Source organism: Piliocolobus tephrosceles, chromosome 5 (genome assembly GCF_002776525.5).
Source record: "Piliocolobus tephrosceles isolate RC106 chromosome 5, ASM277652v3, whole genome shotgun sequence".
Lineage (NCBI taxonomy): Eukaryota > Metazoa > Chordata > Mammalia > Primates > Cercopithecidae > Piliocolobus > Piliocolobus tephrosceles.
Window position 1 is genome coordinate 147384502 of NC_045438.1, and position 27378 is coordinate 147411879.

Sequence of the window (27378 nt, forward strand, 5' to 3'; positions counted from 1 at the left end):
TTTATTTATTTATTTATTTATTTATTTATTTATTTATTTATTTATTTTTGGAGACGGAGTCTCGCTCTGTCGCCCAGGCTGGAGTGCAGTGGCCGGATCTCAGCTCACTGCAAGCTCCGCCTCCCGGGTTTACGCCATTCTCCTGCCTCAGTCTCCTGAGTAGCTGGGACTACAGGCGCCTGCCACTTCACCCGGCTAGTTTTTTGTATTTTTTAGTAGAGACGGGGTTGCACCGTGTTAGCCAGGATGGTCTTGATCTCCTGACCTCGTGATCCGCCTGTCTCGGCCTCCCAAAGTGCTGGGATTACAGGCTTGAGCCACCGCGCCCGGCCCATAGTCATTTATTGAGCACTTACTGTGTGCTAGATGCTATTCTAGATGCTTTCCATTGAATCCTTATGACAACCCTCTAAGGCAAGTATTAGCAAATTTCATTGATTCATACTTTCTAACAGGAAGTAAACTAGGGAAATGGAGTTCTCAACAGGAAGAAAGAGGAAGGGAGAGGAGGAAAGGAGCAGAGGAGCGGAAGATGGTCGGGAGGAGTGGGAGAGGGAGCGAGGCAAATCCTAAAAACATCAGTTACATCCAGTGAAACTTTTAAGTTAGAAATGAAAGTGTCCATAAGAAATAAAAAGTAAATAATAAAGATATAAATAAGCAGCTTTAAAAAGACACCTCCCCACCGCCACCCACAAAACCTAAATGAATTAGAGATTTCTGTTTTAAGCATTGTAGCTGGATTGTTGTTACACTTTAACGTAATTAAAAGTGGAATAGTCTCCTTTCTTACCTATGTGTCTACCACATAACGATAGCTAAATTCAAGCAATGTTGAGTCTTTAAAATTCCTTTACTTTTATTTGACACATGTGCATTTAAAATGCCTCTGGAGTTCTTAAAGGCACCCAAAGGCAGAGTGTTGAATAATGGAAAATATTAACAATCATTAGGAGAAGCTGGTTGACTTACTTTCTTTCCAGATGCTAAAATTCTCTAGTTTCCCAATTTCAAGAGTGTTAATGTATACGTTTAAAAGTGCAATAAATGCTAACTGTAATCATGTCTTCTTAATCTTACATGAAAACCCCAGTGAGAATAAATTATTGGCCCATGGAAATACTTTCATCTCACTATTCTTTGTAAACAGAAATCTGGAAATGTTTTTGTGCAACCCTGAATCTGTGTTGAAGGCTGGTAATCATCTGAGAGTGGCCTTTCAGCTGCTGTTAAAAATATTGCTGAGGAAGACAAAGGCAGGCCTGGGGAGCCCAGTTGGCAAACAGCATCAGCCCAAACTACCAATCACAGGACCCTCGACAGTCTTCAAACATGAGCAGCGAAGCAAAAGGAGGAAAAAGCAGTAATAGCCTCCTCACTTCTCTAGTGGATGCCTATGTTCCTTGTTTAAAGCCTCAGCAGCATTAATGTTTCTCAGTACATCTCAACATAAATAACTTCAGCTACAAATAAGTTATTAATTATATTTTATGATAAAATGTGTCACAGAGAAACAAAGTGTACCTTCTAGGGGTAGGGAGAAATTGGAAAATTCTTCTTCCTGGAAAACATAGTATGGACACTTTTAAATTTAATTTTTCATTGTGCCTTCTGAACAATTTTCCAAACAGGTTCCCCAGGTTAAAACTTTGTCAACATATTTCAGAGAACCAAAGTCAAATGAAACCTTTTTCTTCCTAAATGAACTAATAAAACTGTATCTGACACACGTGTTAGCCTTTGATGGGGAGACCAGGTGCATTATATACAAGGATAGGATTAGGAATAGGAAAAAACTTCCTCAGGTCCTTTGTAGTAAACGAAGGGGAAGTTTTACCATCATTTTGTGTTTCACTCCGTTGTGGGTGCTGTTTGTCTTTCGAGCCTCAATTTGCCCAAGTGGAATGTATAGTGCTCATGCAACTAGGGTTTCCAGCTAAAAATAGGGCACACAGCTACATAAAAATTTCAGATAAATAATGAATAAATTTTTTTGAGTCAGCGGTCTCTCTCTGTTGCCCAGGCTGGAGTGCAGTGGTGCAGTCGCAGCTCACTACAACCACCAGCTCCTGGGGTTAAGCTATCCTCCCACCTTAGCCTCCCAAAGAGCTAGAGGCGCCCACCGCCACACCCAGCTGATTTTGTAGCTTTTTTTTTGGTAGAGATGGGATTTTGCCATGTTGCCCAAGGTGGTCTCAAACTCCTGGGTTCAACGAATTTGCCCATCTTGGCCTCCCAAAGTCCTGGGATTATAGGTGAGAGCCAACTGCGTTCTGCAATGAATGCATTTTTAGTATAAATATGTCCCACATATTGCATGTCATATTCTAAAAAAACCAAACACACACAATTTACTGAAATTTGAATTTAAGGGGGTGTCCTTTGTTTTTATTTGCTAACTCTGGCACGTAACAGGTCTTATATATCAAGTACATGGTGTGCTAGCCAAGTTTGTCCTCTGGATGGAGATGAGAAAGGTTAGGAAGCGAACACTGGTGGGGAGATACAGGAAAAAAAAACCAGAAAGAGTTGATGGGGCAGGGTATGTATCAAGACCCTGACATCGTCAAGAGAGAAAGAGAACGGGGATACATCTTAACTGGGTGCAAAGACTGATAACCAAGGACACACCCAGGGCAACTGGCGGCAGAACAGGAGGTGAGCAGCCCCGGGATGGATGGGAAGTACTCTGGCTCTTGGCACAGTGACGTTCCTCTTTGTCCCTTTGCTAGTTTCTTCCTTATGTTAGTGAATTTCATAGAGGAAGTATATAACCAATGACAGTTGAAACACAGATACTTTTAGGTGTGGTAAAAAATCTGAAAATACAGTAACTGCCATATCTGTGTAGACCTGTTGATTAATTCATTAATACTTTTATACTGACTGTTAGCAAAGGATTTCATCGTGAAATGTTGCCTTTTCCCTATTACTGATATTCCTGGGAGTTCTTGGATAGGGAGGTGCAGGGGAGAGAATATGCTTCTAAGTAGGGTATTCTTAAATGATGACCTGGGAAATTTTCCCATCTCTGCACCGTGACCCCACCTGTCCATAAAAGGCAGTCACAAATGCTGGCTAGTGTCCAGATCAACTGAGCAGGATGGCATCCTGTCTCTTCTCTCTTGCCCTGCTGCCATTTTCCCATCTCCATGTATCATCACTTTAGCTGATTTTCTTTTCAATTTTTCTGTTTTAGGTTTTCAGCCTCTGGCTAAGCCTATTTCTCTGGCTTGGATATCCCTTGCAGTGTTGGTCCTAAAAAACTTCAATCATTTGGCTGGGACCACTGTGCTGCCAAACTGCCTCAACTCCACCCCCAATGGGAGGGGTGTCAGGGAGAAAAGCAAGCTGGACAGGATTGTATTAGAAACCCACTGCCCAACAGGGCCTACCAGCCACCTGCTAGTCCTTGTGTGGTATGAGCCCTAAGGCCTGGCTTAAATCATGTTTCCTTTGCCCCAGTGCTGGTGCTGAATTAATCAGGCTGGGGAAGAGTGGAGGTGAGGGTGGCATTTTTAGGATAAACTTGACTGCTTTATTGTCTACTTTACTGGGCAATCATTTAATGGAGTCCTCAATGCTTTCCTCCTGCCTAGGTCTATCTTCTGTCTCTCCTTATTCCTTCTCACACCTCTATTTCTGTTTTTTCATTTCTTTTGCTTCTTTTTTTTTTCAGAAAGAGAGATAGGATCTTTCTATGTTTCCCCGGCTGGACTGCACTGGCTATCACAGGCACGATCATTGAGCATTACAGCCTCGAACTCCTGGGCTCAAGAGATCCTCCCGCCTCAGCCTACCTAGTAGCAGGGACTACAGGCTTGCACCACCATGCCCTGCCACACCTTTATTTCTAAATAGTTTACCTACTTAGGTTTAGCTTTGGGGTAAGGGAAAGAAAGACAGTGGAAGAAGGCTCACTTTGACCTTGAGCTTAAGTTGTGATTGTCAATCCATTGTTCATTAGAGCATTTGACACGATTTTCAGCTACTTGAAGCCTAGAAGTGATGAGCACGGACTCCAGAGCTAGACTGCTCTGTAATTTACCAGCATATTCACCTTAGAGTGTTGGTATAAAGATAAATGAGTTATATTTATAGGTAAAGCTTTGAGAATAGCGCTGGTTACATGGTGTGCTTTAAATGGTTGCTTTATTACAAATTAATCATCGTAATAAAAGTCTACTCAGATTTCAATCTTTTTTGTCAATCCTCAGGGTAACCGGCTGAGCAAAATTTTGGCATCGATGGGTCTCTGGATATATCATCTTAAGAGCACCAAATTTCTGCCATTTGTAAATACCTCCATTCTACCCATCTCTGCAGTTACAGTAAGAAAACAAATTAAACTCATGTAAAAAATAATGCTTAATTGTTAGGATAATGCCATGTTAAAAAGGCAAAGGGAAACATATACAGGTATGATATCAAAATTAGGCAAAAAATGTATAGGTATAATTGTTAAACGTAATCTGCTACTCAAATCACAAGCTGATGAGGGTTAAAAATGAGAAAAATGTCTTTGGATTAGGTTGGCATTGATGAGGATGCAAGGAAGGGCTAGGGTTACCCTCTGCTGAAGCAGGAAACAGCTCAGCTATGTCTGCATCTTTGGCAACAACTCTATGGTCAGCTTGAGAGGGAAGATACTTTAGTAAACAAAAGCACAGATTTTACACCTAAAGAGTGCTCCAGTATGTCCGTATTTCAAGGCTGGGTCATTCATTTGGCTTTAGAGTGAGGATGAGGAAATGGATTTAACACTTATTGAGGTACTGACTTCCCTGTGTTTCAAGGGCATACCCTGGGCATGGTTTTCGTATAAGGACACGTATCAATAAAACAATAGGGAATCTCATCAACTAGACATTTATTCAATTGTTCCTGATATTTAACAACATCCCTAAAATTACTTTTTAAACACTTTTTTGTTTTTGCCAAAGATGAGAAATAGAGTTAAGTGCACAAATGGCTTTGGACAATCTGCTGCGGAGAACTGTTTTAAGCATGGCATAAACATGCCAAATCAATAACTTGTTTCTTTATCTGCATGTGCCATGAAAACCTGGCTATCATAGAGTGCCGGATCCATTAAAAACTGAATTTGCTATTTCCAGACAGCAGATAGCTCAAAGCTCAACAGGGCCAGCAGGCAATAATCCAAACCCACATCTCTCTCTCTAGAAAAACAACTCAAAGCACTCTGTTGCTACATTATGTTATTCAAAGCACAGGAGATAATGAAGGCTTGACAATACCGTGGCTCTCAGGATTGAGTCAAATGGCCATTATTCTTCAAACAAAAAGAGCTGGGTGAAGTGACTTTTGTAATCTTAAATCACTAGATAAATCTGATTAACAGAGAAATGTAAATCAATAAGTGACATCTGAAATGAAACTGTCCCTTTTACACATTTAAGAAGCTTGATGCCACTGAGACTCCTAGTCTTTGAGGGACATTTTTATTATATAATAGTTTACTGTACTCTAGTAGATGTGAATTCCCTGTACACTAGCAGATATGAATTAACAACAGTTCTTAAGGTAGTCATAGGAAGTGTGATTATTGAAATATATGTCAATATTTTTTATATATTTAATACTACCATTAAAAATTTATTGTACTGATACTCTACTTAAAATTATCCCACTCAAGTTATGCCTAGAGCAGTCTTTTATCTTTTCTTTTCTTTTTTCTTTTTTAGAGACAATGTCTTGCTCTGTCATTGAGGCTGGAGTGCAGTGGTGTGATCACAACTCACTGCAGTCTAGAAATCCTGGGCTCAAGCCATCTGATCCTCTCACTTCAGCCTCCTGAGTAGCTGGAAACACAGGCACATGCCACCACACCTGGCTAATTTTTAAATTTGTGTAGAGACAGGTGTCTCCTTATGTTGTCCAGGCTGGTCTCAAACTCCTAGGTTCAAATGAATCTCCCACCACAGCCTCCCAAAGTACTGGGATTACAGGGATGAGCCACCATACCCAGTCTTTCCTTAAGATAAAAATATAATAAAAATCTCAAAGACTAATATTTTATGGCATCTAATTATTTAAGTAAATAATTTGGGGTGATAATGATTCTACTTTCCTCATCTTTTATCTCAAACACTTTTTGTTTTTTGTCCCTTACCCAGCCATCAGCACTTACTCAACCACTCTTTCACTGCTTTTTTTTTTTTTCTTTTTCTTTTATATATGGGCTCTCGCTCTGCTGCCCACGCTGGAGTGCAGTGGTGCAATCATGGCTCACTGCAGTCTGGACTGTCTGGGCTCAAGAGATCTTCCTGTCTCAGCCTCCCAAGTACCTGGGACCACAGGCACACACCACCACATGTGGCTAATTTTCTTTTTAAAACATTTTTTGGCCAGGCACAGTGGCTCATGCCTGTAATCCCAGCACTTTGGGAGGCCGAAGCGGGTGGATCACCTGAGGTCAGGAGTTCGAGACCGGCCTGGCCAACATGGTGAAATCCCATCTCTACTAAAAATACAAAAAGTTAGCTGGGTAGGCTGAGGCAGGAGAATTGCTTGAACCCGGGAGGCAGAGGTTGCAGTGAGCTGAGATCATGCCACCACACTGTAGCCTGGATGACAAGAGTGAAACTCCATCTAAAAAAAAAACAAAAAAACAAAAAAACCACATTTTTTGTGGAGATGGGGTCTTGCTATGTGCCCAGATTGGTCTCAAACTCCTGGCTTCAAGTGGTCCTACTGCCTCGGCCTCCTAAAGTGCTGAGATTACAGGCATGAGCCACCATGTTTAGCCTATTATTTCTTTTATTCAACCACTCTCTGTAGTAATACTTCATTTACCCTACCTCATTAAGAAGCAGCCGTTCCTGAGACTTTTCAAGGTAAGTACAAGTTATTCCTAAAATACTAATGTTTCTAAAAATTCTATTTTTAAACAAAACATCTGTTTCTAAATGTAAACTGATCCCAATTAGTTTACCCTAAGACTACTGAAATATATAGGGGTATCTGGGTCTAAATTAAGTGGTCTTGGGCAGCTGTACTTTTGGAGTTCCTCTGTTAATGACTTACAGTTTTTATGGCCTGTTCTTGCTCTCATTTCTTCTTAGTAGAGCTCTGGATTCTTGAAGCAATAACCACCCTCTTTTTATCTGCTATTAGTGTTGACTGTGTTTTGGGAAACCAGGCATCAGTTTGAACTGATTTGTTTTAAAAAAAGATTGAATTGTTTGCGGATGAGGGACTGAAGAAGTAATGAGGTGGGTGAGGAGAATTACACAATAATTTTAACAATCTGGGCCCAGATAGGCTTTTTTAGAGGTTCTGAGCTGTTTTAAAAAGGTGAGATTGCTGCACGAAAGATGCTCTGGAGGAGAAAAGTGCTAATGTTAGTTTTCTTTCTACTCATAGGCTAACTTATCAAGTGCATAAACACATACATATTTAATGACATATGAATTTGCTTCTAGTTCAGTTGATACATGTATGCATATGTAGAAAAGTAATTAAATAATGAGAATTATCCAAAAAAAAAAAAAAAAAAAAAGAAAAAAAAGCCCACTTCACCAACACAGGAGCTAGATAACAATGTTTCTTCTCAAGTGTGTCCACTGACATGTATATGCAGAAAAATTGTTAATATAACAAGCCACTAAAAGAAAACAAGAAGCCCACTTCACAAAATACCGAAAAATAGTGACCACCTGCTAAAGACTCACTTTTAGTGGTGGAATGTACATTAATTCATGCAGATTAACTGTGTTTAGAAACTAACTTTGCAGATGTTAAAAACCACTGTAGATGTAAATAAGAACATTTTCCTTCTAAGCATTTCAATTTTTTAGAATAACTTCTCACATTAGCAGATTATAAACACGTGTGTTTGGCTAATAAACCTAGATTTCCCCCTAAACACATAATTCTGATAAAGTCTAACAAAAAAGAAAGAGAGAAAGAAACAGGAAGATATTTTTTATGTGCAGAGAAATGTCTTCTTCAGGCCAAGGTCACATAGCCCTTGCTAATTTGCATGGTTTTAAAAAAAGTGTTCTAATTATAGCCTACTCTAACATACCTGTGATTCATCAAAAGAAAAAAAAATCAACTCCAGGTTGGACTTTTTGTGACCTGGAAGCTCTCTGGCCCTGTAACCCTCCTTGGTACTTACTATGGTATGTTTTCAGAAACTGTAATACAAGTTATGTTTATTACCTGCTTATTAAAATGACAAAGGAAATAATATAATGCATAAAATATAACCAGATTATCCGCTAGTTTGGATTACCTTTACTAATGTTCTCTTTTAGAAGGACAGATAAATGGGAATTAACTTTTGTCAAGCCCTTTTGTATGAGTCTTTATTTATTATAAGAATTCCTGAAAACGACTTAAGAAATGGACATGGAACCAGAGACAATAAACAAAAATGAAATTCTTCTAGTCTCAGGTAACATTTCTTAGTGCAAGAAATAAAGTATTTTCTAAGCCTTATTCTGGGTACACATTTTGCTCTGAGCTTTATTTGCTTTTTGCAACAGCATTTAAGAGAAAACCAACTGACCATTTACAACCTAAACAATGGCTTTGGGGTATGATTAAGAAATGCACCTGGGCTCACTCAAACAACACGTTTGTTTAACCTGGTGACTTTCCTGTGTCTGGGGTCAGGCAGGAGCAATCTTGGTTGGGGGCAGGAAAGAAAAGCAAATACAACTGACTCACTGAGAACAAAATGGTTGCACTAACTACCCTTTGTAATTACAACTGTTTTAACAGTTTCTAGTAGGCAAGGCTATCATTTCAGTGACCCACTGTAATTTGAGATGAAACCCCAGGAAATTATGCCAACTTTGGAATAGGAGTTGCATTTCTGAGTTTACTCAGCATGATGAATCCACTAAAATGCTGACTATTCCTTTTTTGGCATAAACTTACGTCAAGGGGAAAATGAACATTAAAATGAATATAGCTAGAGAGGCAAACTATCACAACATTCACTCCCAGGAGCAGACCATAGTTTATTTTACTTTCTGGATCTTTTTATTATGAAACATTTCAATCATATAGAAAAATGCAGAATGAAACAACGAACACCCCCCCAACATCATTTTAGTTTTGATAATCACCAACACGCGGCCAATCTTATTTTATTGTACCCTATCCACTCTGCTCTTCAAAATTATTTATATATATATATATATATATATATATATATATTCTTTTAGAGATGGGGTGTTGCTCTGTTGCCCAGGCTGGAGTAAAGTGGTGCAGTCATAGCTCACTGTAACTCGAAATCCAGGGCTCAAGTGATTCTCCTGCCTAAACCTACCCCGGTGGCTAGGACTACAGGTTTGCAACACCATGCCTGGCTAATTTTTAATTTTTTTTTTTTTTTTTAATAGAGACAGAGTTTCAAAATGTTGCTCAGGCTGGTCTCAAACTTCTGGGCTCAAGCGATCCTCCAGCTTCAGACTCCCAGAGTGCTGGGATTACTGGCATAAGCCAATGCACCAGCCTGCATTAAAGCAAATCCCAGACAACTGATGTTGTATTTCATAAAAGCTTCCACTGATAATATATGTATATATTTTTATAAAGATCACTACAGAAATCTCACTGAGCATGAGATGTCTAAACCAACTTTAACCACATCTTATAAAACATTTTACACTAAAACCTATCTGCCTAGAAAACCAATTTGCTTGAATATAAGTGAGTAATTAAAATGACAAAATAAGTTTAAACACAACCCTCTATTAATTTATGGGAGGAAAAATAGCAACATTCTCAGATTGGGAAAATAGTGCATGTTACTTTATCCCTGTGGTTCTAGTCTTTGTGGACATTCCAATCAATGAGAGACAAGATTAAAAGGAACATGGTTAGATTTGCCTGGATGGAGCTTAGAAGAGTAGGTAGAGGCTACTAAGGGGGCCGGGAGCTGCCTGGAATAAAACTTTTCCATTTTCCTTCACTACTGTACATCCAGAATAAAACAGAATGCCAACAGGCCAAAACTTAGCAGCTTCAAAAGGCACTCATCAAGCAGTCTAGCTATTTACAATAATTTATTACCAATCTTAAAGATCAAAAGGAACTCCATCAAGCATTTAGATTCAATTCCTCACTGCCTGATGACTAAGCTGTAGAGGAATGAAGGGAAGCCAAAATAATCTGAGGTGACTTTGATACAATGCCACAAAGGATATGAAGAGGAAGCTGGTAGAAGCTGCAAATGGCTAGGTTCCATTAAGAGTTCTAATAAAAGAATGGAATTTCCCTTAACTGCGAATTTAAAAATGTTAGAAGTGGGCGAAATTTAGACAAGCCAGGCAAAACCTGTGATTTGCCATTGCCTTTTTGTTGTTGTTGTTAAATGTTAACTTTAGCCACTGCTGCACTTATGTTCATTAAGTGGCTTCATCTAAAAAAAAAATGCAACGTTACCTTCAGAAATCTGGCCAATCTCATTCCTTTTGCTGTTGTATTACTTATCAGCCTGCTCCTTCTGTCTGCATTGTCAGACACTATTGGCTCTCTCAATCTCTTTCAAACAAATTGCTGCATTCTGCAATGTGATTGATTTAGCTTGAAAAATGTAACTTGGAATGAGATAATTTTTAGTATTACATATCACCATGGTCACATGAAGCATAAACATCTCTTTTACAAGTTTTTGGTGCTTAAGTCAATTGGTCACTATAGAAACACTAGAAGCTAGTGTTTCAAATTCTTTCAACTTCTATGAACTGGCACAATTTTTCCCTCCTGAATCCAGACATCTCTGTATTTTCAACCGAGGAAAGTAGTTTTCACACTACTTATTTTGGCTAGTTAAAAAATCCCTACCACATGTCTCCCTGTAAATTCATAGATAAAGATTTAAGTTTATATTAGCATTTCAACTGTGCACATTTTTTGTTTGCTTCTGAAATCACCTCGAATTAACAGATTTACTGGAATCTTACATGGTTTAGAAGTTTTGCGCAAGTCTCAGAAACCTTGTAATCTATTTCCCCATGAAGATGTGGTGTTAAGCATTTTCTTAAAAATGGCTACATATATTTTTCTTTTTAAAAGAGTCCTTATCTTTTACAAATATATTGTAAACTACTTACAATTGAAAAGATGTCTAGGAATTCTTCAAATATGAGGGATGGAGAATGTAGGGTATAAATGAAACAAGACTGACTATGAAGCTGTGGGATGGGTACATGGGGGTCGTTATGTTATTTGGTCATTTTCTGTGTAGCAAAGCTCTAGGCAGTAGATATTTCAGATATAATGCTAGGTACTAATTTTTATTAGGATTTTTATTTAGAAAAATAACTTTCTATCAGGAGCAATGAAGAATCAAGTTTTGCAGTCAGCATTTCAATGATCTTTACCAATCCAAAACCTAAGTTCCTCCAGTACAGCGTTCGGAAAGATAACACAAAAACCAACCAAACAAAATATACCCCAAAATGTATCTTTTCACTGTCTTTGAAATTGCAGTGCCAATATATAACTAGATTTCAATGTGAATAAAATGTAATTATTATAGTTCAGAAATATAACATTCTGTTTTCTTTAAAAGGTATAAAGAGCTAAAAAATTTAAATTGAAATATAAATGTAATTGGCAAGTGTATTCCATAATCACCGTATGTTGGTGAAAATTGTACTATACATTCGGAAAGACTTTAATACTTAATATGCTATTAACATGCTTCTCTTACCTTGTGATTATATGGACTGTAAGAATGAAATACCCGAGAAAGATCTTTTGTCCTTTGCTTTTTCTGTGAAAAGAAAAAACAAAAACAACATACAAACAATTCAGTTGACAGCAGATAAAAAATATACGTGTGTATATATCTCTATCTACATATATAAAGATATTTTTTTTTTTAGAGATTCTTCTTTTGTGGAGGCTGAGGAGACACAGGGATGCAATTCAAAACCAAAGTCACTTTACGGTTATGTGGGTCATTGTCACAGAACAGCCAGGTGACCTCTTCTTAGAAGATTTCATAACTAAAACACTAATCATCATCAAAAACTGTATTTGAAAATACATAAAATACATATCTAAGACTAAAATGAAGAAAAAACTGAAAAAGAAAGAAAATCTAATACACAGGCGCTTCTATTTTCATGGTAATACCAACTGCTGTTACTCAGAATTGGGCACAGACATTCATTCATTTAAACGATACGCCTCCTTCAGGCTTCCTGGTTACGGCTTGCGTCTGTCTGCTTGAGCTTGCAGCTGTGAGGATACCTTTATTGTGTCATTGCTATATAGCCTAGGTACCTGCATGGTGTTTTACACACAGTAGGTACTCAATAAATATTGGCTAAGTTAATGAATAAATGAATGTATGAGTTATACAGGCATGTAACTCTTAATATCTGTAATGATGACACATAAGCCTCATAGATTAGTTATGAAGAGAAGGTTCTTTTGGCCAAGCATGGTGGCTCATGCTTGTAATCCCAGCACTTTGGGAGGCCGAGGCAGGCAGATCACTTGAGGCCAGGAGTTCGAGATCAGCCTGGCCAACATGGAGAAATCCAGTCTCTACTAAAACTACCAAAAAAATTAGCCGGGTGTGGTGGTGGACACCTGTAATCCAAGTTATTCAGGAGGCTGAGGCAGGAGAATCGCTTGAACTTGGGAGGCAGAGGTTGCAGTGAGCCAATATTGTACCACGGCACTCCAGCCTGGGTGACAGAGGGAGACTTCATCCCCCACCCCTCCCAAAAAAGGGAAGGCTCTTTTCACTTCTAATGATGTGCTCTTCTTAAGCTGAACCCAGGCATTACATGAGTCCCGTCTCCATCCCCTGCTCCTGGGTGTGTCTGTGGCAAGCAAGAAGTATGAAGTTCTCTTACTACAGCCAATTAGTTAATATAAAAGTGGCTTTTTCCTCATCCACTGTGATCCCTGCCCCATAACCACCATGAGCAATTTGTGTACGGGTCTGAATCTTGTATGCATACACACACGCATGCGCGCGCACACACACACACACAGAGATTACCACTGCTTTCAAAGAAAAGAGATTATTCTATGTACAGCTATCCCTTAGTACTCCCCGTAGATACCAAAATCCACTGATGCTCAAGTCCCTTATGTCAAATAGTGCAGAATTTGCATATAACCTATACACATCCTCTTGTACGCTTTAAGTCATCTCTAGATTGCTTAGAATATCTCATACAATGTAAATTCTATGTAAATAGTTGTTACACTGTATTTTATGTGTATTATTTTAAATTGTACTCTTATTATTGTTATTATTTAGAGACAGGTTCTCACGCTGTGGCCCAGGCTGCAGTACAGCGGTATGATCATCGCTCACTGCAGCTTTGAGCTCCTGGGCTCAAGTGCTCCTTTTGCCTCAGCCTCCTACCCGGGATCACAGGCGCGAGACACCAAGCCTGGCTGTTCTTTTTAATTTTTCTAAATATTTTTGATGCCCTGTTTGTTGAATCCACAGATGTGGAACATGCAGTTATGGAAGGAAGACTATACATTGTTCTGAAATTTACTTTTTCAACTACACAATTTGTCCTGGCAAAACTTCCTTAGTTGTACGTACAGATCAGCAATTCTCTAAAGGGAGCTTTTCAAAGTTTTTGACATCCAAAAACTTTACAAATGCAAACTTTTCTGTAATTCATTTCAGTTTTTAAATATAATCATAATCTTTGCACGAACATCTTTGCCAGCCTGAGTGTATTTAAAAATAATAAATTATGGAAGTCCAGTTTCAGGATCAGACAATACACACATGTATTACCTTAACAGGTAAAGTCAAATTACTTCCTCCCCACAAATATTGCACCAATTTGTCCCCCTCAGCAACAGTGAATGAGAGAAGGGATCTCAGCTTAAGTTGGTAATTCTTAAGAATTTCTCTTTTCCATTTAAAGGTTAGAATGTTTCTAAATTTACAGAGGCAATCAATGTTTTTAGAACAGATATTGAACATTTTCCTAGCTGGCAATAACAGAATTTGTTTCTTATCCATCATAGGTTAGCCCACAACCACATCTTGAAATTCTGTCACACAGGTGGTCTGTTTGTCCTTAACACTGCCCCTGTCTTGCTTCTGTTTCTACTCTGATGTTATTCCAACTGCCAGGAGACTGCTTCTGTCTTCACTTATGAATCCTTGACTGCTATCCTGTGTTCTAGGGAAGTATCTTCTACTTCCTCTAGTGTCCTCAAGGACACAGCTATCATACCTCCCCAATGCCGCAGACCCCTGCCTAGCTCTACATAATCTTCTGCATCTCCGTAGTTAAGCAGTTGGACCCGATATTAATAAGCACCTTGTAAATAAAATCATTTGTACATACTCATAGTATGAGTTTCCTTGTAGATCAGTTTCCCTATTTCAGAGCTGTCTTTGAAGTCACAATTCCAGTGGCAGTCCTTCAAATCACCTGGCCTTGTTGCGACCATCTGACACCCACTGAAAAGTCATCTCTCCTGCAGCTCAGTCAAAATTCCTGCCTCCTCTCTCCACCTCTGAGCAGTGCTTCTGACCACCAAATTCTAAAGTAATTTCCCCTGGAGAGCAAAAATATATCAGTAAGATGATTGGAAACAGTTCCTGTGGCTAATGAAATGTTAGTTCTGTGAGCCTTGGAATCTGCTTTGAACAGGTCATTCGCCCATCAAAATTTCATTAGCTTATAATGTTTTCTTTTCTTCGCATATACCCACTTATTCGGTGAAACAGTTCTTGGCTTATACTTCAATCAGAAGAAAAATGATGGAGACTAACACTTCCTTTGTTAAGAGACTTGATATAAAACACTGGGGAAAATATTTTCAGAAAGGAAATTATGCTAGATAAAATAAAATAGGTAGCATATCAGTATTAAACTTAGGAGGTGCCCCAAGAACTGAAGCTTATCAGAAATGGCTGAGTGACCAGCTTGCATTGGCAGGTGGAAAAGGATTATTCAGAAGTTGTTTTGTGTGACCTAATGTAGGTTTTGATTTTACTTTGATGGCTAACACTTATACATGCTTTTTATCCTAAGTACCTCAATTTTGGGAAATAAATGGAGGATAACTAAATAACACTATGCATATTAGCCTCAAAGACCCAGTAAAGAAACAATGCCTTTTCTGACAACAAATTTATTATATACAAATACTGTGAAGTCTTGGCATATTGAAGGTTATAGGCATCCACCCAGTTAACTGAAAACCACTGCTATTCTTCCTCTGAGATCAGTCACACAACCCAGTGGGGTATCTTCTGGAATCCAGAACAGGGGTTGGCAAATTATGGCCCCATAGCCAATCCGACCCTCTGCCTGTTTTTATTTTTTTAAAAAAGTTTTATTGAAATGCAGCCACAAATCCTAAAGTACTTACTATCTGGCCCTTTATAGAGAAAGGTAACCACTCCTGATCTAGAATCTCTATCCCTGACCATGTCTACTTCTGGAAGTCATCCCTTAACTCCAAACCCCATGAACAACTAACTATCCTGCAAAATTCCTAGCTCCTTCTATTTGCTCAACGGACAGTTCCAAGAGCCAATCGTAACCTATATACTGAAACATTGGGATGAATGTACCAAGCATAATAACAATTAGTTGTCTTGTTTTCAGGATATTTCCTCAGTGCTTCTATGTACAGGCAAAAAATATTTCAAGTGGCTTTCTAGAGCATGCTGAAATAGACATGGGGCTTTCAGAGCCGTCTGTATTCACACTGTAACTGCTGATGACAGAAGCTCTGAGAAGAAATCCTTTACTAAGTTCTAGCACTAAAGCCAAGTAAGTTTCATACACAAGTAACTAAAACACGGCCATTATTACTAGTGAGCCAGTTTCTCCTATGTAGGCAATGTTAAGAGAACTACTCTACAAAACCTGTCGAGCCTTGCTATCAGCAGTTTTAACTGAAACGAAAAGCTGAGCCAAAAATGGAATAATTAGGTATTTTCCTATTGCATCATAGCGTATGCCTAAATTACCTCCCAGTTTTTAGCCTGTTAAAACAAACATCTCAGTCATGCAACCACCTGTTAGTTCTCCAAACGTTTAAAAAGTAAACATGTTAAACAAGTTGTGTGATGGACTTGTAACAAGGGTGGCCAGAGTACAGTGAGTTATGGCAAACATTTTTCCCCAAATTGTACAAGGTACCTTCAAGTTACCTTCATCATTAATCCCAAGGTACAGGCCACAGAGATGAGAGGATATTGAAAAGTAATTACATGCTGCGTCCTGCATTCTATGTGGGATGCCGTGGGTTTAAAAAAATGAGGCAGTATGCATGTTTGGTAAAACTTCTAGATTCCCGAGAAGCTGAACCTCTGTAATCCTCATCTTATAGGCACTTCATAAATTGCTTTCATATTCCACTCTCCAAGGACAGAAAACACTGATGACCTTTTTTTTTCTTATACTCATGTTTAAACTCCTTTACAGACAAAACCAAACAAAACTAATGACCCCAAGTGAGTATTTTTAACAGTTCAGCTTTCCAGACAATGTAATCATTTCAATTTTTATCAAAGATACATAACAGAGCTCGGTTCTGAAAGAGGCTCCGCATGTTTTAACAGCTTGTATTCTGAATGTGAGGTCATACAACCAATCAAATTTTAGCAGTATCCACGAACTTAACTTCTTTTGGTTCCCCAAACCAATTCAATGCTTTCTGTATCCATTCTCTAGTTGTTGATTAACGTTTTCCCAAATAAAATGGTGTTATTATAAGGAAAAGCTATAATAAGACTATGGACTTCATTTCTACATACAGAGTCTTAAAAACGATAAAGCCTACAAGTTTTCAAAGGGTTTGATATGTTGAAGGTATATTACAATACAATTTAAATGTTCTGCAAGCCTTCATCATACTTTGTGGTAAGAAGCCAAAGGAGCAGGGTTGAGTTTCAGCATGCTGCATTTTTCCTGCTCCCTTTCTGGTAGAGAGCCTAAGTAGTTAGCCTGTCAACTGGCAGGTAGCAGAAAGGCAAGAGGAAAAGATAAGGAACCAAGGCAACTCACAAACTGGACAATCAGGTTCGGAATAGAGTCACACAGGAGTGCCTGAAGCAAAAAGGCAATGGTGGTCTAATGGGGACCAAGAGTTATGCCTGAAAAAAATTCCAAAAGAGACTGGAGTGCAATTCCAGGTAATACATGCTAGGGCTCCAGGACTGGTGAGTTACTACATGACAGAAACAGACAGTAGAAGTTAGAAAACTACATCCTAAGGCAAAAGGGCTGAAAGAGCCAAGAGGTGCAAGATGAAAACAACAAGTGACTGAGGGTCAAGGGGTCCTTGGTGAAGAACTAGTCAGGAACTGGGAGAGTCACGCAGAGAACAAGGGCTTACTAAGATGCAATAAGAGACACTGAAGTCAGGGATAGGAAATGAAGAAGCCAGTAAACACTGAGTGCAGTGAAGGTGTTAACTACCAAGGATGTGGACTGACGCTAAGGCAGGTCTGATGTTTACCTTGGGAACTTCCTGCGGGGGTGGGTTCCAAAATAAGGGTGTGGGCAATGCTGGGCCCATTACATTCAGTCAGCAATGTGACAGCATTTGGTTGAAGAAGGAAAATGTTATTTCTGATGGGAGAGTTCAGTGTTTGATAAAAGCAAGCATAAAAGAACTGATTCCATAGATAGATTATGCTTTTATAGACTATAAGGAAGAAGACTGAATATAGGTACATGGAGAGAAAGAGAGAAGAGGGAGTACCTAGTTGGGCTGAAGAAATGGCTAAATGATTAGAACACACAATGCAAAAAATACAGTGACAAATGATCCAATTTGTGCTTCAGAAACACCTAATGGTGTTAAAGATAAAGCCCAAGTGGGACAAAGGCAAGAAGCTGAAGACAGTAGGAGAGGCTGTTGCAAAATCACTCAGAAAAAAATAACACCTTAATTTAAGCTAGGGGCAAGGGGAGAAGGTGGGACAGATCTGATTAACAGCTGGGAGGCAGGATGGACAGCTCTTGGTAACTGATTAGATAGGAGTACAGAGAGGGATGAGCAGAAGAGGACTCCCAGGCTACTGGCACAGATAACCAAACAGAAGTACCCTTCATTGACAGAAGAATCTAGACTGAGACGGGTTTTGGAGACTGGGGGAAAAAAGGATAATTCAGTTCTGAATACAGGGCATTTGAGGAGGCTGTAAGACATTTGGAGAGAAAATAAGAAGGAAGTTAGATATAAAGGACTTGGGAGTCATGAGCATATTGGTGTAATTTAAAGCAGGATAGGGATGGGATCACACAGGGAGAATGCAGAGCGAAGGAGGCAAGAAGATAAGAAGATTGAGGTTAAAATCCTGGCAAACAATAGCTGTTTGGTCTTGGGCCAGGTATCTGCTCTGTACTTCCTATATAAAATGAAGACGCTAGATTTGGCCACTGCTTCTCAATCCTTGTTGCAGTTTAGAACTATTAGCGAATCTTTAAAATATACCAAAGCTTCAATCCTAATCCCCAGTGACTGACTTAATTGGTCTTCTGGGGCCTGGACAAAAGTGTATTATTTAAAAGCTCTTGGGTATTTCCAAAGTGTGGCCAAAGATGAGAAACACTAGTCAAGACGATCCCAAAGGTCTCTTCCAACTGTTAGCCTCTATGATTCTGGATCGGTTCCCCACTGTCTTTCAGCTACTGCCATTCTGTGTTCTGAATTCTATCAGTCATTTTAATCTCTGTATTATGCCTGCAGCTTTGCCTTATTTCTTGACCTCTTCCTTTCCATAAAAGAATGGACTCTTTATGTAAGAATTCCTCTGGGGCACAGTAAGGCTGTGGCTGCAGTACAACCTGCTGCTGTATATTTAGTTCCCTAGCTGGTAAATGCTTCTGAAAAATAAATGGAAAGCTAACTTAATACACTGGACTTTTTATTGTGTTATCAATGTGTAAAGCATCAGAAGCTTAATTAAAAGTGCTTGAAAATATCAGCGCTCAATCACAATCTCACTTTTATATTATACATATTTTGATAGTGTCCCTAAGATGATAATACTCATTTAAGATCAATGAAAAGAAGGGAAAAAAAAAGTCCCTGGAATTTAAACCATGAACCTCAAATTTTAGAAATCAATTATAACATCAATGATGTGAAATACAGTTAGTGATTAAAAAAAAAAAAAATCCCAAAATACACAGGGAAACAGGCAAACTCTTCAAAATCTCATCTGCTTTTCCTTCATAAGGCACATATAATACTTCCTTATTCTTTTATGAGAAATTACTGTGAGGGTGGCAGGGAAAACAAAGAACAAGGAGGCTGTGGCTCTATTCCGTATATTTTTTTTACCCCTTACTCTCTAGGTAGGTCTGCAAAATAACTAAGATGACCATAAATGCTTTTGACTGTTGTCTTGAATCCATTTACAGCAGATTCAAGAAAAGTTATCAGAGTCTTCAGTTTCTCCCATATCCAAGTGGTGGGGGCATAGAGTAAGCATTTCTTAGAGGACACCAAAACAGCAGACTTCTCTAAGAGTGGAAGTTAGAAAATAGGTAAGTGAATTTGTTCACCCAACTGTAATGATATTCAAATAAAATAACCAAGCAAATGTGGAAATGTATAGCTGATTTTAAATCACAGTAGATATCAGTGGGAAATACTTTTTTTTTTTTTCAGCCTTATGGTTTCTAAAATAACCTTAGAGGAAGGAAGTTGCAACCATCAGCCTCTCATTTTCACAGGGGACAGGGAGTGGGGGTGGTAGAGGAGCAGGCACCATTTATCCTGGCAGGTCTTTAACTAGGCAACAAATGCTGAAGAAAATGCAAATAGAAAATTCTGTGTTAATTCAGTGATGTGTGATAAAATAAAATGTAGGTTGCCATACCTTCTCCTATCAACCTCATTTTATTTTCTAAAGAGAACATTTCTTTGCAAGGAAAGGTCATTATTTGGTAACAAAGGCAAGGCTAGCACATGAGGAAAGCAAGAGGCTTAACTAATTTATAGTAGTGTTGCCAAAATGATTAGCCTTTACTGGCAGTTAGGCCAGAAACAGCCTTAAAACATAGGTCAAATCCCTGCAAAATAAAAAGACAAAGTCAAAGGGCAGTAAGTACACCACAATGGTTCATTCAAACGTCCTTTGTCTGACAACTTCTGGGTGCTCAAAAGTAGCCCACAAGAACACGAGTTGCTATAAATCTCAATTCAATATCACTAACCTTCACTCTGCCCTTCTAACTGACCACAATTGTTAACTGTATGTCCTATCTGGATTATTATAGTATTGTTTCCTTTCCTGGACTACCTGTGTCCAATCTTCATCCTCTAAATCAATGGTTGGCAATATATGACTTGTGGGCCAAATACTACTGGTTGCCTTTTGTACAGTCTGTAATTTGTTTGTACATTTAAAATTGGCTGAAAAACAAAAAAAAAAAAAAAAAAAAAGCACAAGAATATTTGTGACACGTAAAAATTATATGAAATTCAAATTTATATATATAAAGTTTTATTGGAACACAGCCATGCTCATTCCTTTATTAACATTGTCCATATTTGCTTTTCTGCTATCATGGCAGAGTTGAATGGTCACAATAGAAAATGTACGGCCTATAAAGCTGAAAATATTTACTATGTGGCCCTTTTTTAGAGTTTGCTAACCCTTGCTCTAAACCCTTGGTTTGCAACCCTGGCTGCAAATTGGAATCACCTGGGGCTTTAAATAATACTGAGGTGTGGGTCCCAGTGCCGGATATCCTAATTGATACAGGGTGCAGTCCAGGAGTCGGGTTTTAAAACTTTCTCCAGGTGATGCGAATGTGAAGCCAGAGTTTAGAACCTTTGTTTAATCCCCCTTTACTGAGGCCACAGTAAGCTTTATAATGCATGGTCAACTAATGGCATTCTTCTGTTGAGGACTCCCTACTGCTCGGAGAATCAAATTTCAAGTACTGCATTCAAACTTGTCCCGCTTTTCCAGCTAACACCAAAGGCAATGTCTTGTTCCTTAGAGACCCTGCATTTTTCTGACTCCACATCTTGCTAATGCTACTCTCTCTGCCTGGAATGCCCTTGTCACCATCTCCATGTATTAAATTCATTCCAAAGGGCCCAATTCAAAGATCACTTCTTCCATGTAGGATCCTCCCAAACAGAAAGAACCCACCTATGTGCTTCCAGAGATCTCTTCACCACTTTCATGGTGAGTTAACTCCACCTCGAAGAAAGAAACCATGTCTCGGTCATCTGGATAGCATCCCTTCCTTCAGTAACACTTTATTCAAGTGCCTTGCATATGGGAGATGGCCAAAAAAAAAAAAAAAAAAAAACAAAAAACACACACACACACACACACACAAACGAAAACAAACAAACAAAAAAACCTGTGTACCCCTTTAAGTTCACATTTCAGTTTTACCTTCATTGAAACTTCTAGTTCTTCAAACTATCCATTCAGGTCACCTTTTCCCTCCGGGTTCTAAATTCAGACACAACACTTCAATCTATTTCTTGTCAGTAACCTGAGCTTCCACATTGCTTTGTCCTTCATTCCCCCTACAATCTCCCACTCCCACCTTATATAGTTAAATCACTCAATCCCTGAGCACTTGGGGACTTAGGCCACCTCAGCACTACTTGGTCATTCCTCTGTGAGTAGACATTCAATTGCTGTTTCTATTCCTCATAAAAGCCTCCCAACCAGTTTCTGTCTCCATTGTCATCCTTTATATATAAAATCCATTCGCCGAGCTCTAAAACTTAGGTGATTAATTGAATGACATATTCATTCAACACATTTACTGTGTGCCCATTGTGCAGGCATCATACTAGTGAGACAGAAAGAAAGCTGGATGAGGCCACTGGACTCAATAGAGCTTTCAAACCAGTGGGAAGAAATAATTACTATACTTAACCAAGCAAGCAGGTACACAATAAGTGCATAAATGTTTGTTGGATTAATTCCAAAAGTTCTGAATATTGACATTTGGTATTAACACTGCTCACCAGATTACTAAGGCAAATGCAAATTTCTGTGCTGGATGGAATTATTACTTTTATAACTATAAATAGTACTTCAAGACAATAATTGTAAAAATTCCAGAATTTGAAATATGTTTCCCAGGGATTTTGCTTTGAGTCCATTTATATTCAAGGCATGAATTTCTTTTTAGTATGTTTGCACTCTCATAAAGATTGCTCCTTTCTCCAATGACAAGTTCCATAGAGAACAGGGGAATGACAGCATTTAGTATCTTTTGTTGAGAGAAAAACATTAGGAAAGGAAAAAATCAACAGCTATATAGCATGGTTAACCCTTACCTTAAAAAAGTAAGTAAATAAACAATCAATTACAGTCCAGAATATAGCGAGACAACTGATTTGCTGTCCACATATACAGATATTAGGCACTAGTTTTTTTTGTTTTGTTTTGTTTTTGTATTTGTTTTTTTTTTATGAGATAGAGTCTTGCTCTGTCACCCAGGCTGGAGAGCAGTGGCACACTCTAGGTCACTGCAACCTCTGCCTCCCAGGTTCAAGCCATTCTCCTGTCTCAGCCTCCCAAGTAGCTGGGACTACAGATGCCTGCCACCACGCCCCCTTCTTTTTGTATTTTTAGTAGAGACAGGGTTTCACCATGTTGGTCAGGCTGGTCTTGAACTCCTGACCTCAGGTGATCCAACTGCCTCAGCCTCCCAAAGTGCTAGGATTACAGGTGTGAACCACCACGCTGGGCTAAAGACACTAAGTTTTATAACATACCCAAATAACCGAGGCTACAAGAATAAATACTGTGTCCCCATCAATGTCCTCGCCCCTTTGAATATCCCAAATGTAAACTATTTGATAAAGCAAAGCAAATAGGGCTTAATCCAAGTCTTGTTGAATTTTACTTTCCAATAATTTTAGTATTTCTGGATACATTCTTGATATAAATATTACCAATGCATGAAGAAGTTTCAGTTATTTCTAAAATTTAAAATGTTCCTTTAACATATGACAAGATAACTATTCTCGCACTGCTATTTTAGAAAAATTAGCAGTTACAGTGCTAAAACTCTCAAAGTCTGTCCCATCCTCAAAACCCAGCAGATAGTGTGGGGCAACAAATTCACTGCTATCTATGTGCTACACTGTTTTTAATTTTGTTTTCAAAGTTCAAATTAGGAAGGGTGACAACAAGTGTTTTTATTTCTTTAATTTTTTTACCATTTGCTTAATAATAATAATGCCTGATACCAATAAATTATTTTGGTAAAGACAGACAATATAATTAAACAAAAAGTTAAAAAAGGAAGTTATGTTAGAGATATAACTATGAGAGAGTAACACTGTGCAACTGGATAAAATAAATGCAGTGTGAGTTTTGCTAATTAGTATCCTGGAGTTCTATGTATTTCTATATTGTCATTAAGTTATTTCTCTTCCTTTTATTTATGGAGAGATGGTAACGTGCCTTTACTGAATCTAACATTCAGTGAGTCTGAGCTTGAGCCCAGTATTGTGAAAACAGAGTCTGGATCTGCACAAACTCTATTAATGCTCAGAGCCTCATATCAGCTTCCAGATGCTAATCCACATCGCTCCCAAGGGAAAAAGTGATGAGAAAAGAATGGAGAAAACGAAATTTCTCTGACCCACAGATAAGCTGCTATAGAGTTCTAAAAACTGATCAAAGCCAATGCATCTCCCTCATGACCCTGAATAACCCCTGGTGTCACCCCATTTGAAGAGAAGCTCGAAAATTGTTCTCTGCCAGTTATTGCTGCGTCTCTAGATAAGCCCACAACTCGTTTTTATGATGATTCCTCGACTGGGACCTGGAAGGTCAGACATGACAATGTAGGTTTGATAACTCTCCTTTCTACATCTAATTTAGCACCTACTGTAAAAAATCATTTCTATCAGCAATGCACCCATCACTGATATCTCTCTCTGCCCCATCAAACCAATAATAAGAGTCTAAAATTCATTTCAGGGGTGGCTGGGCTTTTTGACCTATCTTCTCCTCAAGTACTGTGTCAAAAATAAACTTATTTTTGTTCCATATATTAAACATACACATTTTCTTTTTTATCTTTGGCCTTTATGACAAAGGAGTCTTTATTTGATAACCAGAAAGCAATTTAATATACAGCTCAATCTTCTCCATTCTCTCGTCTTTATGTCACTTCAGAAATCAGTCGATTCTTTTTTATGTTGTAGAGCAAAGGATACTACAGAGATAGCCAGTGGATGAAAATTTCTGAAGTTGGCTCTTTGCCAAGCAACATTGTCAGCCATCAGCAGGAGGGGTACAGGTATCTATGTGTGTAGGGGGAAGAGGGGGGTTGGGGGTAAAGGCGGGCCAAGAGGCTAGGAAATTACAGAAGAGCAAAGCAAGAGAAAAATAAAGTAGCTGAGTTTCCCCCTGCACACATTCTAACACCTAAAACAACTCTAGTTATATATAATTTGTGTTATATAATCACTCTTTCAGAAATCAACCCTTGTTCACACAAGCGGGAAAAGGATGCCCAAACAGGGTAGGTTTCTGTATCAAATGACAGGCCTGGCCATTTTAAGTAACAAGCAACCAGGCAGAAAGTGATGCTTCAGGTCCACCATCATAGACCTCCTGAAGGTTAAGTCCTACTATTCTTCATTCATCCTCTCCATACTTTCAGGGGCTTAGCCTATGCCTCTCCACTCAGCCTTGGGATACTGCTCTCCCATCCCTGCCAACCTCATCTCCACCTTTCTCTCTTTTCCTTAACTCTTCAGAGAGACATAACGAAGAAGCAAGAGGTCCTAACCATCCACTTATTGCGTATACTGTATGCTTTCTGTTTTCTCATTGGAAGCGGATCCTAAGGTGTTTTTAAAAAAAGTCAGTTGGTTTAACACACAACATGTTTATAATGTAAAACACACAACATGTTTAGAATGTAAAATCACAGGAGTATCTTAGAAGAGCTCATTGAACTATCTGATTGTGATAATTTTAAAGGCGTTATGCTTAAAGTAAGTTTAATCAGCGTCAAAGTCCAAACATTCTTTTGACACAGATAGTGCTTTATATTTTCAAACTGTAATAACTATATTTTAATAAGCATTTATTAATTTTAAAGATTTGAGTATCTGCTCTGTGTATTTTATTAGTAAATTAAACCCCATCTCTTTACCCATTGTCTGGATCTATCGGCTTCTTCTATCACTGACAGCCAAGACCATAAACATCTTTATTTTTATGTTTTAAATTCCTGGGCAACTTAGAAGTTCTTTATCATTCTATTTATTGTAGAGGAAGCTACATGTTCTTTTTGTTTCTTTTTCAGCTCTAGCATCTTTTTAGCTCTTTATTTTCATGTACACCTAAATAAGATTCTATTTTGGAGAGTTTGCCTATTTTTGTGTTGTTGTTTGTTTTTAGCAACTCTGTTAATCTTAAACCCCCAAAGCATCTGCTTATTTTTTCAGTTTTTTTCAAAATCAGTTATCCATGTATATGATCTAAGAACCAACCAGCTCCACATAGCTTCCCAGCTCCCCTTTCCCATTTCTGCTTCTTTAGAAGTAACCACCATTTCTGCTTCCTTAGAAGTAAATACCAAATTTTGGTATTTACCTCCATATTGCCAAGTTACATGTCATTTTTGCTAATGGTAATTTTTTACTACTGGATACTATCTCCTAACTTCCCTCTAGGGAAGATGAGCTTGCATTCCCTCCCTTGCCCACTCTATGTGTATATTTCTTACCTCCACTTCCCATGGTCATACACATGCTATTCAGATTTTATCCATGTCATATCTAATTATATTTTCTTGTCTGTATATTTTGTTTTCTCTGGAGTTGAATAGTCATTTAAACAATATGCTTGATGGACAAGTGCAGTGACTTATGCCTGTAGTCTCAGCACTTTTTGGTAGGCCAAGGTGGGAGGATAGCTTGAGGCCAGGAGTTTGAGACCAGCCTGGACAAGATAGTAAGACCCTGTCTCTACAAAAAAAAAAAAAAAAAAAAAGCCACGTGTGGTGGTGCACCTATAGTCCCACCCAGCTGGAGGCTAAGGTAGGAGGTGGGAGGATTACTTGAGACCGGAAGTTCAAGGCTGCAGTGAGCCATGACCATGATCATGCCACTGCACTCCAGTCTGGAAGACAGAGAGGCCCTGTCTCAAAAAAAAAAAAAGAAGAAGCTTAGTTAGTTCCAATCACCTCTCAAGAAGTACATTCACAATAAGCATTCTATCCTTTTCATCTTCTTGAAGAAGTTTCCTCTGGACCTTTCTGGCACATTCTGGTTTAATCTGTCTATTCTCAAGCTCTGATACATGGCTGTCCCATTTACTACCATCCTGGAGATTTCGCTCACCTCTTATCTGTGCTGAGTCTGCTGTTTCCTTTATCCCACATCTTTGTATCTTCTTTCTTAGCTTACTCTCTTGTGTTCATGATGTCCAAAATTCTCTAAAGGCTTCCTGAGAAGGGAGTATCCTGAAATCTGATGAATACTTTGGTGGGTACAAAATTCTAGGATGAAAAGCATTTTTCTTCAAAATAGGGAAAGAATCACTCATTTCTTCTCTAGGTGCTGTTGATAAGTTTGAAGTCAATTTGAAATTTGAGTCCTGGTCCTTTGAATGTGACCTGGCTTTTCTCTCTTGTCTTGGCATGGGTGTACATTTCATCCATAATGCTGGGTCCGTGGTGATCGCTTTCAGTCTGTTAATTCATGTCCTTCAGTCATTATAAATGTCCTTGAATTATGTATTGCCAATTTCTTCCTTTCTTTGTTTACTCTGTTTTGGAATTACTATTATTTGAATGTTGGACTCTTCCCGGATTGGTTCTTTGATTTTTCTATATTTTTCTTACTATTTTTCATCTTGTTTTTTTTGGTTCTACTTTCTCTACTCTAAAGTAGAGATTTTCTCTACTTTAACCTTCTAATTCTATTGAATGTTTACCTTTGCTACCATGTTTTTAATTTCTAAGAATTCTTTTTTGCTCTCCCAATCACTTTTTTGAAGATGTCTCAATCTTATTTCACGAATAAAACATCTTCTCTCATTTATCTGAGAACATCAGTAACTTTTTTTTTTTTAAGTTTTCTTCTTCCTGCCCAGTCCTGTTTCTTTCTTGTTTTTTATTTTCTCTATCACTCCATTCCTATCTGTTTGCTTTGGTCCTGTTCTTTGTGTTAGTTAGGGCTTTCCTCGGGTATTTGGGAATCCTTGATTGCTACTTATGTTTAAGAGTAAGAGGCTTAAAAAGTTGATTGATCATCCTCAGCAAATTAAAACAGGAACAGAAAACCAAACACCGGATGTTCTCACTCATAAGTCAGAGCTGAACAATGAGAATACATGGACATAGGGAGAGGACCAACACACACCTGGGCCTGTCAGGGTGAGTGGGGAGCAAAACGAGGGAGAGCATTAGG

The 27378-nt window shown here is 38.5% G+C and overlaps 1 protein-coding gene across 1 annotated transcript in view; it reads right to left on the reverse strand.

Annotated features, from left to right (window-relative positions):
* CDKAL1 (CDK5 regulatory subunit associated protein 1 like 1) overlaps positions 1-27378 on the reverse strand; it is a 725954-nt gene that overhangs the window by 113895 nt on the left and 584681 nt on the right. The window contains exon 13 of the mRNA XM_023209761.2: positions 11696-11758. Coding sequence (XP_023065529.2) covers positions 11696-11758 — 63 coding nt within the window. The remainder of the gene's footprint in view (positions 1-11695; positions 11759-27378) is intronic.